Source organism: Salmo salar, chromosome 22 (assembly GCF_965601325.2).
Source record: "Salmo salar chromosome 22, fSalSal1, whole genome shotgun sequence".
Lineage (NCBI taxonomy): Eukaryota > Metazoa > Chordata > Actinopteri > Salmoniformes > Salmonidae > Salmo > Salmo salar.
This window is the reverse complement of record NC_138312.1, coordinates 54,509,194-54,527,950: the sequence shown is the minus strand read 5'-3', so window position 1 is coordinate 54,527,950 and position 18,757 is coordinate 54,509,194. Positions and strand designations below refer to the sequence as shown.

At 39.3% G+C, this 18,757-nt stretch overlaps 1 protein-coding gene across 9 annotated transcripts in view; it reads right to left on the bottom strand.

The window, feature by feature from the left end:
- Positions 1-308: 308 nt before the first annotated feature.
- LOC106583705 (glutaminase liver isoform, mitochondrial) overlaps positions 309-18,757 on the bottom strand; it is a 31,724-nt gene continuing 13,275 nt past the window's right edge. For 5 of the 9 annotated variants that reach the window (XM_014168209.3, XM_014168219.3, XM_014168212.3 and 2 more), the window contains 11 exons: positions 17,670-17,702; positions 17,487-17,545; positions 17,317-17,383; positions 17,055-17,105; positions 16,556-16,732; positions 8,757-8,888; positions 7,001-7,093; positions 6,504-6,565; positions 6,121-6,197; positions 3,888-3,951; positions 309-3,636 (listed from right to left, as the gene is read on the bottom strand). In XM_014168209.3, the coding sequence (XP_014023684.1) occupies positions 3,480-3,636; positions 3,888-3,951; positions 6,121-6,197; positions 6,504-6,565; positions 7,001-7,093; positions 8,757-8,888; positions 16,556-16,732; positions 17,055-17,105; positions 17,317-17,383; positions 17,487-17,545; positions 17,670-17,702 (972 nt within the window). In that variant the 3' untranslated portion in view covers positions 309-3,479. Of the gene's footprint in view, positions 3,637-3,887; positions 3,952-6,120; positions 6,218-6,503; positions 6,566-7,000; positions 7,094-8,756; positions 8,889-16,555; positions 16,733-17,054; positions 17,106-17,316; positions 17,384-17,486; positions 17,546-17,669; positions 17,703-18,380; positions 18,624-18,757 lie in introns of those variants that run through there. The other 4 variants (XM_045705852.2, XM_045705851.2, XM_014168215.3 and 1 more) reach the window with 4 other exon arrangements.

Sequence of the window (18,757 nt, the reverse complement as noted above, 5' to 3'; positions counted from 1 at the left end):
AGATCTGTGAAATTTGTTTTTTACATTTTGTAACAGTTATTGGTGACATATTCTATATCACACCTTTCAAATCTCTTATTCCCCAACATGGGGACAATTGGGGGGACCCCCAACCCCAGAATTTGTTTTGGTAAATTTCAGCATTTTTGGGGCCTGCTGCATCTCGGGCTCTGTAGTATTCACATTGTTTCTGACTCCTTTCTTAACTTTCTAACAGTACTAAGTATGAGTTTGTAGGACTTATAGTTTTGAAAGCTAAATTTACTTTATGAGGGTAGTATACAATATTATGCATTGTTGAGAAAATGCCACCAGAAGGGGTCAGAGTTTTAATCGATCATCTCTTTCCTAAGACATGTAAATAATCATGACATAAAAATCCCACCAGTGAATTCAAGTGATGAAGAACAAGTTAAAACATACCACACAGTTTTGCAAAAGAATCAGGCATTAGGAAATACACTTTCTTATTTACATGTAAGCAATACAGTATTTACACAAAGTCCAATTCAATGTTTGCACATGTGCTAGAGTTCACATCAGAGGAATGCTGTAAGTCACAGTTTTCCCTCATATCTCAACGTTCCTCATTGGTTAACAACATTTATTGGTACGTGTTACATCCATGGACGTAGATCTCCAATAATGTACATAAAGGATACAGACCTGTAGACATGTTCTCTTTAGAAATATGTAACTAAATATGAACAAACTCCAGCTTACGTCCCAATGTCCATTCTAGCACACTGTAAATGAACCCCTAAAAACGAGTGCCAGATCACAATATCTGCTCAATATTTGGGCTCGTTTTTTTTTTTTTTTAATTATCTTTCAAACCTCACTGTATATTTGACAGTTTAGTGTGACTTATTTTGACAGCAGTTTATTTTTTGTGCCTTCTCTGATACAAGGTTAAAGGGTATATGGGAAACGGGCGCGGGAGAGAAAGGAAAAATAACTTTCTGTGAAGGTTGTTCAAGTATGCAAGAAAACAACGTCAAACTTAGCACCTAGCTGGAAAGAGAGCAAGGTATTTACTGTTTTTAAATATTGGTCTTATTTCAAATGTTTCTAATTATTTTGAACGTATACTGAATGGATATTTGTGTTGTAACTGATGTTCTGAAGTCTGCTAGCAATATGACGTTATTAGCTGTAGCCTAGCTCCACTGTTTGCGCTGGCTAATATATTAGTTAATCTTGCGCCACATTAGTAAGCAATTAGCACGTAATCGACTATTTGGGGTAGACATTCTCATGCATATTGATGCATTTGATGTATGAAGCACGCTAATGTAAAGTTGTGTAAAAGTGTGTTGTCTGTGGACTGTATTGTTTCGTATTATAAGAGCATTTTTGGTTTGTTTCTCCATCAGGTCTTACGGTGTGTTTATGGAAATGGTACCGCATTAAACTTTCATGAACCATCAGTTTGAGAGTTGACCATTCATTCTGCTGCGGATGCTACACACACACACACCATTGAGAATGCATGCCCAACACATTGCTTCACTCCGAGTGATGGATATTGCAACAGAGCCCCAGGTACTCAAATGAGGCCACATGACTGAAACAAGTTACCATGACATCTGAACTCCTTCATTACTGGGTCTGTTGAGCCCTTGCAGCACAACCTCAGCTAATGTATCAACAACGTGCTAATGTTCACCAATACACAGCAAAGCCAAAGACACTGGCAAGCTGTATTAGGGCATTTCATGATGCCCTTAAAAAAAGGTATAGTATAGGTCAGTTGTGGGTTGTGAAAGTGACGTATATGAATTGGCAAAAGGTCCCAGAACGGTCTGCTATCGTGTGAACTTCCGGTCATACCAAACTTGTTATTCCTTGATGCCACAAACAGACTGGTACCCAGCAGTGTTAATTTTGGCATCTATTAAAATGGCTTTTAATCTTGGTCACATTTTAGTCATTTTATCCTTCTTAGTTTAAGATTATCAGTCTAAATTCTGGACAATTTGACTGGTTTTAGTCACCGTCATTTTAGTCAAGGCATTTCCCATTAAATAATGAATATTTAAGCTACCCCTAACTTCCACCATGTGCATATTCTGTGAATCAATTGAAAAGGGGTGAATCTGAGCTTTCCAACAATGCCAGAATGAGGCTACTTGAGCTTATACTCCTTGAGCTTATACTTGCTGTACTCCTGATATTCAGTAAATAGCAGTAGTATTTCCAATCGGGTAAAAATTTACTGTAACTCGCATTTGCGGAACTTGAGAGTGGCAACACAGATGAATATCAGCGCAAATGGCAAAATATAGCTTTGGAAGTGATCAAAGCAAAAATGGCCAGTTTGAACATTGGTTCCTAACAGAATTGAGGTTAGCTACAATTTAGAAGTTTCCTTCCTGCGCATCAGTTCAAAAGAGAGACGATTGAAGTGACCGCCGGGAGCCGTGTATGTTGGAAAGGCGGGCAGGGCTATGATAAACTCAAGTAGCCTGCGCACATGAAAGACGTTCATTCTGTCAGAGAGTCGATTGCATTAAAGGCATGCATGCTTCTGATTGGACAAAACAGAGCAGATGGAGCGTCATGTCAAATCGAATGACCATTAGTCTCAGGTGAACTTCTCATCTTGTCTTCTCATCTTGTCTCTCCTGTTCCTGGCAGGCCACCTGGAAAGCGTCATCTAAAATGACAAACTATTTGTGAGTCGTTGGTTTTTCCCTGGGCATCTCGTCTTGTTATAGTCATAGTTTTAGTAAGGAAAAATAAGTTGTTGACGAATATTTGTCGTTATTGTTGACAAAATGAACTCTGCTAAGTTCATAATAGTTAGAATCAGTATATGTATCGGAATGAAGCCCAACAATTGTTGTTACAAGTCTTATCTCTGACTGAATGAGAAGAGAAAATACTGCATACAAGATAGGGGACTCTGTCCCAATTATCTCTCCTTCCTCTCAAAGTGTGCACTTGTTCACTTCCCTTCACCGATATTAAAGGTAATGACTGGTATAAGAAACTAGCCCATGCCTCCATTAATTCAACTATTTTAGATTTGTGGGACGTAGTGAACGAGTGTACACTTCAGGAGAAATGAGACATTATTGGGATGTACCCAGAGAAAGTCCTGATGGGAGGAATAACACTAGGTCTGCATCCCAAATAGCACCCTATTCCCTATACACACACTGCTAACCAAAAGTAGTGCACTAAAGGTCTATAGGAAATAGAATGCCACTTGGGACACACCTATTTGCAACAGAAATTAAAATGAATGTTTTTCTTTTTTTATTGGACAACTTGAGGAAGTCTCCATGTTTCAATCAGTTTTCTTCTGTTTGGGGACTAATAAATGGATCCTGATGGTCCTGGGCCCATTTATCAAGGTGGGGTGTTGATCTACAATCACTGTTCTCCCCGTCTATAATCATCTGTTTCATTACTCAAAATTGATCTTAGATCAGCTCTCCTAATGGGAGACGCTTGATACATATGGCCCATGATCACACCATGCCTTCTACAGTCTCTAGTTTGAGGGGTATGGTATCAGCCATTGGTAGTCTCTCCTGTTCCTGGCAGGCCGCCTGGTAATCCTGTAGGACCTTCACCACGGCACTGTGGCCAAACTGCATGGCATCATCCAGGGGAATGTTGCCCCACCTGGAGTGAGGTGGTAGAGATGAGACAGAAGCTAGATGAAGCATGTCAGAAGTTATTCAGAAATAACTACCTCTCAATAAAGACAATGGCCACAGAGGACCGAATGAGATGGAGAAATAAGACATGAGAGGCTGGGAAAATAGTAGCTAAGGGATGTTGTTAGGTTGGAGGAAATGTCAATAGAGATTGCTATAGATGGATGGAGGGGTGGATGAATGAATGAATGAATGAATGAATGAATACTACTGTACCGGTCTTTCAGAAAGGGGTTCACTTTGCAGGCGTCTGTTAGGAACCGTACCACATCCACATGGCCTGAGGACAAAGCACAAAAGAGGTATCTTAGCCCGGTAACACTTGCTAAGAGGCACACATACATAATTCCTTATGATACACAACCCTTCTACTGCATTATAACACTTGCTAGAAGGTGTAATAACAACTCATAAGTATCTATAACATCACTATGAAGCATTATAAGACATTTTATTTTATTTAACCTTTATTTTATCAGGGAATCATACAGATGAGCCCTGAATTACATAAATGACAGAAAACACAAACATCAATATAAATACAAAATGCAAACAGAAAGAAAGAAAAACACAGTCATAAAAAAAACACATTCATCACTAATAAGGTGCTCAATCAGCTGTCTGAATGACCCTAGAGGCACCAGAACATCACATTCATCACTAATAAGGTCCTCAATCAGCTGTCTGAATGACCCTAGAGGCACCAGAACATCACATTCATCAGTAATAAGGTCCTCAATCAGCTGTCTGAATTACCCTAGAGGCACCAGAACATCACATTCATCAGTAATAAGGTCCTCAATCAGCTGTCTGAATGACCCTAGAGGCACCAGAACATCACATTCATCAGTAATAAGGTCCTCAATCAGCTGTCTGAATTACCCTAGAGGCACCAGAACATCACATTCATCAGTAATAAGGTCCTCAATCAGCTGTCTTAACCTGTTAGGGCTAGGGGGCAGTATTTACACGGCCGGATAAAAAAACGTACCCGATTTAATCTGGTTATTACTACTGCCCAGAAACTAGAATATGCATATAATTATTGGCTTTGGATAGAAAACACCCTAAAGTTTCTAAAACTGTTTGAATGGTGTCTGTGAGTATAACAGAACTCGTATGGCAGGCATAAACCTGAGAAGATTCTGTACAGGAAGTGCCCTCTCTGACCATTCCTTGAGCTTCTTGACTCTTTTTATTGAAAACTTAGGATCTTTGCTGTAACGTGACACTTCCTACGGCTCCCATAGGCCCTCAGGACCCGGGAAAAAGCGGAATGATGTAATTCCAGCCCCTGGCTGAAAAACATTAGCGCCTTTGGTAAGTGGTCTATCAGAGGACAATCTGACTGAGGCGCGTGCACGAGGTGACCCCATGTTTTTATTTTCTCTCTCTTTGTACTGAAACACAGATTCCCGGTCGGAATATTATCGCTTTTTTACGAGAAAAATGGCATAAAAATTGATTTTAAACAGCGGTTGACATGCTTCGAAGTACGGTAATGGAATATTTAGATTTTTTTTGTCACGAAACATGTCGGGCGCGTCACCCTTCTTTACCCTTTCGGATAGTGTCTTGAACGCACGAACAAAACGCCGCTATTTGGATATAACTATGGATTATTTTGAACCAAACCAACATTTGTTATTGAGGTAGAAGTCCTGGGAGTGCATTCTGACGAAGAACAGCAAAGGTAATAACATTTTTCTTATAGTAAATCTGACTTTGGTGAGGGCTAAACTTGGTGGGTGTCTAAATAGCTAGCCCTGTGATGCCGGGCTATCTACTTAGAATATTGCAAAATGTGCTTTCACCGAAAAGCTATTTTAAAATCGGACATAGCGAGTGCATAGAGGAGTTCTGTATCTGTTATGTTTTTTGTGAACGTTTATCGTGAGTAATTTAGTAAATTCACCGGAAGTTTGCTATGCTAGTTCTGAACGTCACATGCTAATGTAAAAAGCTGTTTTTTGATATAAATATGAACTTGATTGAACAAAACATGCAGGTATTGTATAACATAATGTCCTAAGATTGTCATCTGATGAAGATCATCAAAGGTTAGTGCTGCATTTAGCTGTGGTTTGGGTTTATGTGACATTATATGCTAGCTTGAAAAATGGGTGTCTGATTATTTCTGGCTGGGTACTCTGCTGACCTAATCTAATGTTTTGCTTTCGTTGTAAAGCCTTTTTGAAATCGGACAGTGTGGTTAGATTAACGAGAGTCTTGTCTTTAAAATGGTGTAAAATAGTCATATGTTTGAGAAATTGAAGTAATAGCATTTCTAAGGTATTTGAATAACGCGCCACGGGATTCCACTGGCTGTTACGTAGGTGGGACGAAATCGTCCCACTGGCCCTAGAGAAGTTAATTACCCTAGAGGCACCAGAACATCACATTGAAGAACATTTTGAAGAGCCAATGCCACCAGTGGAGAGAAACTCACCCTCACCAGCAGCCACGTGTAGCGCGGTCCTAGAGTCATAGTCCTTCAGCTCCATGTCCATCAATGACAGAGCAAACCTCAGAGGATAGGAGACAAGCTATATTCTACATAGTATTCCTCATTTCAAAGAGTTACTGTGAAGGATTAGTAGCTAGGAGAGAGAGTGACATCAAGAGTTACTGTGAAGGATTAGTAGCTAGGAGAGAGAGTGACATCAAGAGTTACTGTGAAGGATTAGTAGCTAGGAGAGAGAGTGACATCAAGAGTTACTGTGAAGGATTAGTAGTTAGGAGAGAGAGTGACATCTACAGCATGTGACTTCATGGTGTAACTAAGTAAAACATAAACCCTCCTTCTGTAGACTCCTTGATTTGGTATTTTACCTTCTGACGGCTGACACATCTCCACTGTAGGCTGCAAACATCAGGCTCACCACAGACTTGTTCTACAGACATAGCAGAGATAAATACACCTTAGACTGGGCGGGACAACACCGCCCCCATGTCAGTCATAGTGCTCATCATAACAAGAGCAAACTTCAACCTCAATTCATGTTCTCGCAAATATGTTCAATTGTTGGTATGTTACCTTAACAATTCCACAACAACTACCTAATACACACAAATCTAAGTAAAGGGATGGAATAAGAATATATATATTTATGTGTATATATTCTATTTCCATTCCTTTATTTAGATTTGTGTTTATTAGGTAGTTGTTGTGGAATTGTTAGATTACTTGTTAGATATTACTGCACTGTCGGAACTAGAAGCACGAGGATTTCGCTACACTCGCAATAACATCTGCTAACCATGTGTATGTGACCAATAAAATTTGATTAGATTTTCATAAAACGCTCAAAACTCTCAAAATCCCTTACCCTATCATCCCCGTCCTGCCTTCGAGGGTCCTGCTTCTTGACCAAGTGTCTCAGGTTGTCATAGTTGTGGAAGTTAAACGAAGACACCAGCTCCTGCAAGATCAAGACAGAAAAAGCAGATAGTTATGGGGAAGCGAAAACATGATACATGTTGCATGTGGTTAACGCTATTTAACCTGCCTGGGCTAGGGGGCAGTATTTTCATGGCTGGATGAAAAACGTACCCAATTTAAACAGGTTACTACTCTGGCCCAGAAACTAGAATATGCATATTATTAGTAGATTTGGATATAAAACACTCTGAAGTTTCTAAAACTGTTTGAATGGTGTCTGTGAGTATAACAGAACTCATATGGCAGGCAAAAACCTGAGAAAAATCCAAGCAGGAAGTGAAAAGTCTGAGAATTGTAGTTCTTCTTTTGATTCTCTATCGAAGCTCCAGTGTCTGTGGGGTGACGTTGCACTTCCTAAGGCTTCCAATGGCTGTCTAAAGCCTTCAGAAAGTGGTTTGAGTATTTTCCTGTCACTGGGCAGAGTATAGGAGCTCAGTTACTGAGTGGTCTGCCTGGCAACAAAGGGATTGGATATGCTCGGTCCCACGAGCGCGCCCCTCCTTCTTTTTCTTCTTGAATGAATATGCTATTGTCCGGTTGGAATATTATCACAATTTTACGTTAAAAATACCATAAAGATTGATTTTAAACAGCGTTTGACATGCTTCTAAGTATGGTAATGGAACATTTTGACTTTTCGTCTCTCGTTCCGCGCTCGCGCGTTATGCCTTTGGATAAGTGATCTGTACGCACGAACAAAACGGAGGTATTTGTACATAAATATGGATTATTTCGAACAAAAACAACATTTCTTGTGGAAGTAGCAGTCCTGGGAGTGCATTCTGATGAAGATCAGCAAAGGTAAGAGCATATTTCTAATACTAATTCTGAGTTTAGGTTGCCCCGAACTTGGCGGGTGTCTGAATAGCTCACCGTGATGGCTGAGCTATATACTCAGAATATTGAAAAATGTGCTTTCTCCGTAAAGCTATTTTAAAATCTGACACAGCGGTTGCATCCAGGGGCAGTCTATCTATAATTCTTTAAATAATTGTTATATATTTTGTCAACGTTTATGATGAGTATTTTTGTAAATTGATGTGCACGTTCACCGTACATTTTGGTGGGAATACATTTTCTGAACATCACGCGCCAATGTAAAATGCTGTTTTTGGATATAAATATGAACTTTATCGAACAAAACATACATGTATTGTGTAACATAATGTCCTAGGAGTGTCATCTGATGAAGATCGTCAAAGGTTAGTGCTTCATTTAGCAGTGTTTTGGGTTTTATTGACACATGTCCTTGCTTGGAAAATGGCTGTGTGATTATTTTTGTCTATGTACTCTCCTAACATAATCTAATGTTTTGCTTTCGCTGTAAAGCCTTTTTGAAATCGGACAATGTGGTTAGATTAACGACAAGTTTATCTTTAAAATGGTGTAAAATAGTTGTATGTTTGAGAAAGTTGAATTATGACATTTTGTTGTTTTTGAATTTTCCGCCCTGATATTTCACTGGCTGTGTCCCGCAGGTGGGACCTAGCCCATAGAAGTTAAAGAGTACCTATATGAGGACTTCATAACACATTCAAAACCTCAGCAAAACACATTCATACGGAGTACACAAGCATTTCTCACTCTGTACATGCAAGTGCTCACTCTGTACAAGTAATTCAGTCATGTGTAAAATGGGTTACCTGGCAGAAGTGTATTCCCCGGACACTGTTTCCAACCCTGTCTAACGGAGGAGACCAACACATCACTCCCATGACGTTAGGAACCACCAAGAGAACTGCTCCTGACACCCCAGACTTAGCAGGCAAGCCCACCTGGGAGAGAAGCATACAGGGGCCATACAGGTTATGATAAAAGTGTCCGTTAAATCATCCAACTAAAGAAAAAGAAAGGTGGCCTTCATTTGGCAAACAGATGTTTAAAAGGTTTACTCGACTATTAATACATGGTATTTAAAACAGTTTACTAAATGACTGATACAGATACAGTGTATTCAGAAAGTATTCAGATTCCTTCACTTGTCCCACATTTTGTTGTTACAGCCTAAAATGGATAAAAAAAAAGAAATGTCCTCAATTTACACTCAATACCCCATAATGACAACGCAAAATAAGGTTTTTAGACATTTTTGCAAATGTATTAAAAATAAAAAACAGATACCTTATTTATATAGGTATTCAGAACGTTTGCTATGAGACTAGAATTTGAGATCAGGTGCGTCCTGTTTCCATTAACCTCTTGGGGATCTTATCCCGGTATTGGGATTTATTGTCAAGAGACCATGGCGGGAAATTCAAAACTGCAAAAATCTAATAATTTCAATTTCTCAAACAATCAACTATTTTTCACCATTTGAAAGATAAACATCTCCTAAATCCAATCACATTGTCCGATTTCAAAGAGGCTTTACGGCGAAAGCATAAAGTGAGGTTATGTTAGGAGAGTACATTGAAAATAGCTGTGTGTAATGTTTTGTCAATTCAAAGACAGGCGTCACCAAAAGCAGATAACCAGCTAAAATTATGCACTAATTTGACAATCTTCCTCAGATGACACTCCTAGGACATTATGTTATACAATACATGCATTTTTTGTTCCATCAAGTTCATATTTATATCCAAAAACAGCATTTTACAGTAGCTGTGAAATTCCGATTTTTTTTCCCCTCAAATGTTTCCGGTGAACAACGTTACAATTTACAAAATTACTATTCGAAAACATTGGTAAATTATAATATTGTCATTCAAATAATTATAGTTTAACATTTCGTAAATGCTACTGCATTGCCAGATTTCAAAATAACTTTACTGGGAAATCACACTTTGCAATAAACGGGGTGCTGTGCTAAGAACAATAGGCTAGGATATACAGGTTAGCACCATCTAATATCAATAATACTATTGTCAATAATCCCTTACCTTTGATTATCTTCATCCATTGGCACTTCCAGGTATCCCAGGTCCACAACAAATGTGGTTTCTTTCGACAAAGTTCATAATTTATGTCCAAATAACTCCAAGTTATTCCATGTTGATAGCGCTTCGGTAGACTCCTCAAAAGTAGGGCGGGGGGGGGGGAGTCACGACGAAAAGTTAAAAAAAAATATCTATTTACGTTCGTTCAAACATGTCAAACGTTGTTTAGCATCAATCTTTAGGCCCATTTTTAACGTGAAACATCAGTAATGTTTCAACCCGACCTCTCCTGTGTCTTGAAAAACGTTTTTGAAAAATGTCTCGCCTCACATGAACTCACATGAATGCGCAGGTGCGGGCAATAATGAAGTGACGACATCCCAGGGAGGTCAACTTCTCTTCCTTGTCATCCGGTCTCTGTTCATCATAGACGCTTCAAACAACTTTATAAAGATCGTTGACATCTAGTGGAAGCCGTAGGAAGTGCGAAATGAATCCTTTCTCACTGTGTGATCTATTATCAATGACTCGAAAAAATAGTACAGCCACAAAATTATTTTGTTTTTCTCAGGTTTTTGCCTGCCATATGAGTTTTGTTATACTTACAGACACCATTCAAACAGTTTTAAAAAATGTAGATTGTTTTCTATCCAAATCTGGATATATGCATATCCTAGCTTCTGAGTTGGTGTAGGAGGCAGTTAAAAATGGGCACATATTTTTTTTCAAAATTCTCGATACTGCCCCCTAGCCACAACAAGTTAATCATCCTTGAGATGTTTCTACAACTTAATTGGAGCCCAACTGTGGTAAATTCAATTGATTGGACGTGATTTGGAAAGGTACACACCTGTCTATATAAGGTCCCACAGTTGACAGTGCATGTCAGAGCAAAAACCAAGCCATGAGGTCGAAGGAATTGTCCGTAGAGCTCTGAGTCAGGATTGTGTCGAGGCACAGATCAGGAGAATGGTACCAAAAAATGTCTGCAGTATTGAAGGTCCCCAAGAACACAGTGGACAATCATTCTTAAATGGAAGAAGTTTGGAACCACCAAGACTCTTCCTAGAGTTGGCCACCTGGCCAAACTGAGCAAGAAAGTGACCAAGAACGCGATGGTCACTCTGACAGAACTCCAGAGTTCCTCTGTGGAGATGGGAGAACCTTGCAGAAGGACAACCATCTCTGCAGCACTCCACCCATCAGGCTTTTATGTTAGTGGCCAGACGAATGCTTGTAGCGTCATACCAAAGAAAACTCAGGGCTGTAATCGCTGCCAAAGATGCTTCAACAAAGTACTGAGTAAAGGTGTCTGAATACTATGGTTGCAAAGGCTCGGAAAACTTTCCGGTAAATTTCCGAAAAGCCCTGGAATTTGGGAAATTTTGCTTAAATTCATTAAACAAGTTAGTTTATAACAGTGAACCTTTTTGTGGGATACACAAGGCAATTCTAAGTCTTGTGGCATATTTTGGTTAAACTATCCCCAATTCAATGGAATTGCAACCCTCTGCATGCACAGTGCATTCTTCCATCAAATGTACAGCTGATTTTCAAGATCTTGCACACTAATGAGATGCTATTGAGTCCACACTACTACACTGTCTGAGCCAGGGACTACATGCTTTCTGGTAAGATTTGATTACTATACTGCATGGGGTGAATATATTTTAAATGACACACATTTTTGTAACTAGTAAATAGTAGCCTATAGCAAAGTGTGTTTAAATCATTTCTAACTTAACAATTTCTGCTAGTTAGTTTTTGCTACCATGTGCGTTTTAGCTTGCTTGAGCCTGCTAACTGAGGAGTGTTAATTCACCTGTTTCCATACATGTTAAATTTTATCTTACAAAGGAGTTCTTTAATCTAACTGCTTAACTATTTATCTGTACATGGAATAGTATTTTTTATGTTTTTTTTTACTTATCTTTACATGAAAATGTCACGGGCACTATGTGATGTGTGGAGACATTTCACTGCAGCTAATGTAGAAGGAAAATCTGTGTACATTTGCAAATACTGTGCCAAATCTTATGTGAAGAATATAAACAAAAATGCAGAATCATCTGGTCAAGTGCACAAAGTTCCCTCAGCGCTCACAACAAGCAACCTCTGACAAAAGTCCCTCTACTTCTATTCGAGGTGAAAATGATGAATCAGACACCTTATCGATAGCAACAGCTCATGGTCTTCCTGGAATCAGAAGTTTTTTTTTGACTCAATGGAGAAACGTAGTCAGAGAAATGCTGATGAATGTCTTGCTCGAGCTGTGTATGCAACTGGTTCACCTCTGATGCTCACAAGCAATGTGTATTGGAAGAGATTTCTGAATGTTCTTCGCCCAGCATACACCCCTCCAACCAGACATGCTTTATCTACTAATTTGCTGGATGCAGAGTTCAACAGAGTTTAAGTGGAGGTCTAGCAAATCATAGAGAAAGCAGACTGTATTGCAATCATCTCTGATGGGTGGTCGAATGTTCGTGGGCAATAAATAATTAACTACATCTCCACCCCTCAACCAGTATTCTACAAGAGCACAGACACAAGACACACCGGTCTCTACATTGCAGATGAGCTGAAGGCAGTCATTGAACTTGGACCAGAGAAGGTATTTGCACTGGTGACAAACAATGCTGCGGACATGAACGCTGCTTGGTCTAAAGTTGAGGAGTCCTAACCTCACATCAAACCCATTGGCTGTGCTGCTCATGCATTGAATCTGCTCCTCAAGGACATCATGGCATTGAAAACAATGGAGAGCCAATGAAATGGTTAGGTATGTGAAGGGTCATCAAGTTATAGCAGCAATCTACCTCACCAAGCAAAGTGAGAAGAATAAGAGCACCACATTGAAGCTGCCCAGCAACACCCGTTGGGGTGGTGTTGTCATCATGTTCGACAGTCTACTGGAGGGGAAGGAGTCTCCAAGAAATGGCCATATCACAGTCTGCCGATATGGACAGCCCGATCAAGAGGATCCTCTTGGATTATGTATTTTGAGAGAGAGTGGCAAGCAGCCTGAAACTGCCATAGCCATTGCACGGATTGAGGGAGACAATGCCATCCTGTCTGATGTTCAGACTCTGCTTGCAGATGTAAGAGAAGAAATCCGTACTGCCCTGCTCACTTCACTGTTGCTCCAAGCCGTGGAAACTGCAGTTCTGAAATACATCAAGAAGGATGAAGACTTCTGCCTGAAGCCCATACACGCCAAAGCATACATGTTGGACCCCAAGTATGCTGGCAAGAGCATTCTGTCTGGTGCAGAGATCAACAAGGCCTATGGTGTCATCGCCACCTTGGCTTGGATGAGGACAAGGTTCTTGGCAGTCTGGCGAAGTACACTTCCAAGCAAGGGCTTTGGGATGGAGATGCAATATGGCAGTCGTGCCAACATATCTCATCAGCCACCTGGTGGAAGGGACTTTGTGGATCTGAGGATCTTTCCCCTGTTGCCTCCATCATCCTCCAAATCCCACCAACATCAGTTGCCTCAGAGCGCAACTGGTCCTTGTTTGGGAACACACACACCAAAGCACGCAACAAGCTGACCAATACAAGGGTTGAAAAATTGGTGGCCATCCTCAACAAGGTTGGAAAATGACAGTGAAGATGAGGCCTCAGAGTCTGATGTTCAAGAGGTGGACATTGAGGAGGTCCAGGGAGAACCCATGGAAGGCTGAGAAGAAGACAACCAAAGCTTTAGTTTCTAGACTATCATTTTACAGATGTATGTTGAAAACGTTTTTGGGAGATGCGATGGATCATTGGGGATCATTCAATATTCCCTTTCTTTTGTTGTTCAGTGAAATCATCCCATGTGAAGAGTCAACTCATTTAATTAAAGTTCAATTTGTAACTAAATCGTTTTTTTCTTTTTTTTTTTTCTATTTGAAGGATTTAATCATTTGCAATTATGTCTACTTGTGATAAGGTAAAATTATCATGTTTCTGTCTCCATATGATATGGTAAACATATCCAATGCAAAAAACATCTACATTTAAATGGTATTAATATTTATTTAAATTTCCGTTAATTCCCATATATTCCCGTATATCGCCGTTAATTCCCACGGAAAGTTTCCACCTCTGTATATACCCCAAAATGTGCAACCCTACTGAATACTTACGTATACGTGATATTTTCGTTATTTCTTTGTCATTATGGGATATTGTGCGAAGATTGATGAGGAAAAACAAATCAAAAATGTTATAGTAATGCTGTAACGTAACAAAAAGTGGAAAAAGTGAAGGGGTCTGAATACTTTCAAATGCACCGTATGTAACTGTGTAGGTTCCGTCCCTCTCTTCGCCCCATCCTGGGCTCGAACCAGGGACCCTTGCACACATCAACAACTGACACCCACGAAGCATCGTTACCCATCGTGCCACAAAAGCCGCGGCCCTTGCAACGCAAGGGGAAACCCTACTTCCAGTTTCAGAGCGAGTGACGTCACTGATTGAAATGCTATTAGCGCGCACCACCGCTAACTAACTAGCCATTTCACATCGGTTACACGTACATAGGTAGTTACATACCTTTCCCTACTATATCATATTACTACTGTATAACTACTATAAGACTACTGTTTAACTACTATATGACACCTGTACAACTACTCTGACTACTATATTACTACTTCATCTATAAGTCTTTGCTAGGTAAAGCCCCGCCTTATCTCAGCTCACCATAGCAGCACCCACCCATAGCACGCTCTCCAGCAGGTATATTTCACTGGTCACCCCCAAAGCCAATTACTCTTTGGTCGTCTTTCCTTCCAGTTCTCTGCTGCCAATGACTGGAACGAACTGCAAAAATCACTGAAGCTGGAGACTCATATCTCCCTCACTAGCTTTAAGCAATCAGCTGTCAGAATAGCTTACAGATCATTGCACCTGTACATAGCCCATCCAACTACCTCATCCCCATGTAATTTTTGTTGTTGTTGCTCCTTTGCACCCCAGTATCTCTACTTGCACATTCATCTTCTGCACATCTATCACTCTAGTGTTTAATTGCTAAATTGCAATTATTTCGAAACTCTGGCCTATTTATTGCCTTACCTCCCTAAACTTACCTCATTTGCACACACTGTATATAGACTTTTCTATTGTCTTATTGACTGTACGTTTGTTTATTCCATGTGTAACTCTGTGTTGTTGTTTGTGTTGCACTGCTTTGCTTTATCTTGGCCAGGTCACAGTTGTAAATGAGAACTTGTTCTCAACTGGCCAACCTGGTTACTGTTTAACTACTATATGACTACTGTTTAACTACTATTTAACAATTATATGACTACTATTTGACTGTTGTATAACTACTGTGACTGTATAACTACTTTATGACTACTATATAACTACTTTATGACTACCATATAACTACTTTAAAACTACTTTATGACAACTTTGACTACTATATAACTACTTTAAAACTACTTCATGACAACTATATAACTATTTTAAAACTACTTTGACTACTATATAACTACTTTGACTACTATATAACTACTGTATAACTACTTCATGACTACTGTATAACTACTATATAAGTACTTTATGACTACTATATCACTACTTATGACTACTTTAAAACCACTGTATAACTACTATATAACTACTTTATGACTAACGTATAACTACTATATAAGTACTTTATGACTACTATATAAGTACTTTATGACTACTATATAACTACTGTATAACTACTGTATGACTACTGTATAACTACTATATTACTACTATATTACTACTGTATAACGACTATATAAGTACTTTATCACTACTATATAACTACTATATAACTACTGTGTAACTACTATATTACTACTGTATAACTACTGTATAACTACTGTATAACTACTATATTACTACTGTATAACTACTATATAACTACTATATGACTACTGTACAACTACTATATAACTACTATATTACTATTATATTACTACTGTATAACTATGACTACTATATAAGTACTTTATGACTACTATATAACTACTGTATGACTACTGTATGACTACTGTATGACTACTGTATAACTACTATATTACTACTGTATAACTACTATATAAGTACTTTATCACTACTATATAACTACTTTATGACTACTATATAACTACTGTATAACTACTGTATAACTACTATATTACTACTGTATAAGTACTGTATTACTACTGTATAACTACTATATTACTACTGTATAACTACAGTATGACTACAGTATGACTACTATATAACTACAGTATGACTACTGTATAACTACTATATTACTACTGTATAACTACTATATAACTACTGTATAACTACAGTATAACTACTATATTACTACTGTATAACTACTATATAACTACTGTATAACTACTGTATAACTACAGTATGACTACTGTATAACTACAGTATAACTACTGTATAACTACAGTATGACTACTGTATAACTACAGTATGACTACTGTATAACTACAGTATAACTACTATATTACTACTGTATGACTACAGTATGACTACAGTATAACTACTGTATGACTACAGTATGACTACAGTATGACTACAGTATGACTTACATGGAAGGCCATCTCTCCAGAGAAGTCGTACATGCCGCAAGAGTGCATTAGACTCAGGGTGTTCCTTACAGCCTCGGCACAAAGGACGCGCTCGCCGGTGATTGGGCAGATCCCCCCGTGGGCCAGCGTGGCCGCCATGACACTTCCAGACTCACAAGTCACCTCTATGGAACACAGCTGAAAGGAAATCATTTATTTACTAAAACAATGATATAGAGAAACATGTAGGCTCCGTTTCCCAGACACATATTAAGCCTAGTACTGAACTTAGAAGTCTATGGAGAACCTCCATTGAAATAACTTTTTTAGTCGAGGACTAAGCCTAATTTATGTCTGGGAAACCGCATCAGTGTCTGTGACTCATATCCACTGCAAGTAAATAGGGTAATGCTTTATGATAACGTCCAGTCACAAATCAGCATAAGGGCATTACCAGAAATAGCAAAACCACATACACTATCACACTGTGATAAAGTTTATCCGAGGAAGTGTAGTTTACCTGGAAATAGAAGTCTAGCGCGTCAATCATTTCTGCCCCAGTGGGAAAACACTGCAGATGGAAATCAGTTCCTATGATCAATATTTCATACAGGTACAGAATATCTAAAACATTAATATCACATAACCATCACACAGTTGGTGATCAATATCTTTCTGGTGCACAAAACTCCTAACCTGAGTAGTAGCTAGAAAGTTATCAGGAGGTGTGTCCCAGAACTACTGTAATTAAAATGTTCCCATCGCCCCTGTCCCTCACTGACCTTCTTCTCTTTGAGGTAGTATCCAATTGCAAAATTTCTGTCGCCTGTTTCTTTTTCAGACTGGAACCTGAGACACAGAGAGACAAAGAGAGTCAACAACAACGTCAATAATATAACAAACAGAGAGAATAACTCTGCTTTCGAAAATGAAGACATTAGCTAAAACTCACGTGGTATTGCTGAACCCCACGTACTCTCGACCGGCCATCTTCTTGATAAAATCCATCATCTGAGGAGAGAGGATGACAGACATCGTATAGTAATGTACTGTAATGTAACGTATCATGTTGCATTGTATATGACTATGTTTGAATGATAATGAATGATAACACACATTAAGTCTATCTACTTACATAGTCAAACTTCTCTGCCTTATTTGAACCGGGCTGGTGACACACAGAAAACAGACAGAAAGAACAGTCGTGTCAACGATAGGTCACCACATCAAATGCCTTTCAGTAGTCAACCACAGGTTGGTGATGTTCTACAGGGCTTCAGGACTCAGAAGGCTATACACACTTTAACAGTATGAACGATCACACATCTTCAAGTCCTAATATCTACTCCTGTACAAGGTGACAAAAACAAGCAGTTATCACAGTAGACGGTCTCCTAATAAAGACACTGGATATTACAGGAACTCTCTGTAGTACAGCTGCAATAATTCACCTATTCCAAAGCAACAGCACCTGGTCTGAAACAGGTGTATCACGGACCCAGCATTGAGAGGTTAAAGGTGGATTTGGTTCAGAATACATTTTTTAAGGGGGCTACTTTATATAAATTATAGAGCATAGCCGTGATGGCCCAAGTGACCCCAAATGTCCAGTATTGGGGTATAAATAAGATTGTTTGCGTCACAAAGACGCATTACACAGTAGTAGTTTTATTTAAGTATATCTATTAAATTAAAGATTAATTAGGCAGAAATCCAGACTTAAACCCTCCTGTTATTCCTTCAGGCTAACTTCCACCTGGAGCCCCCTTTGCCTGGGGCCCCATATGCCTGGGGCCCCCGCTGTCTTTATAGCAGTTAAATATAACTATATATCAGTTAAACTCACCTACTCTGTCTATGTACCTTCCCCTCTCTCTGCCTGAGATAACAACATACACGTACCACCTCTCCAAAGTGCCCCGTTAATTGGTTAAACTGATGGTCCCACCGGTCCCAGGGTCCCTCCCCCAGCACGGTGTGAGGGTGACAGGAGAGCAGTAAAGCTGGCAGAACCAGGGTCAACACTACTGACTACCCTACTGACTACACTACTGTACATGTGACTACTATCTACCTTACGTGCCAGATAGGCCGTGTGTGTTTAGAGCTGCATGTTTCAACGGGACAAAGCCAAACCTACGTCAGCTTTGGGTCAAAGATTTACAGATGACCTGGACCTTGGTTTGTTGTGTACATTTTCTTGTCAAACACTGAGTGGATTTA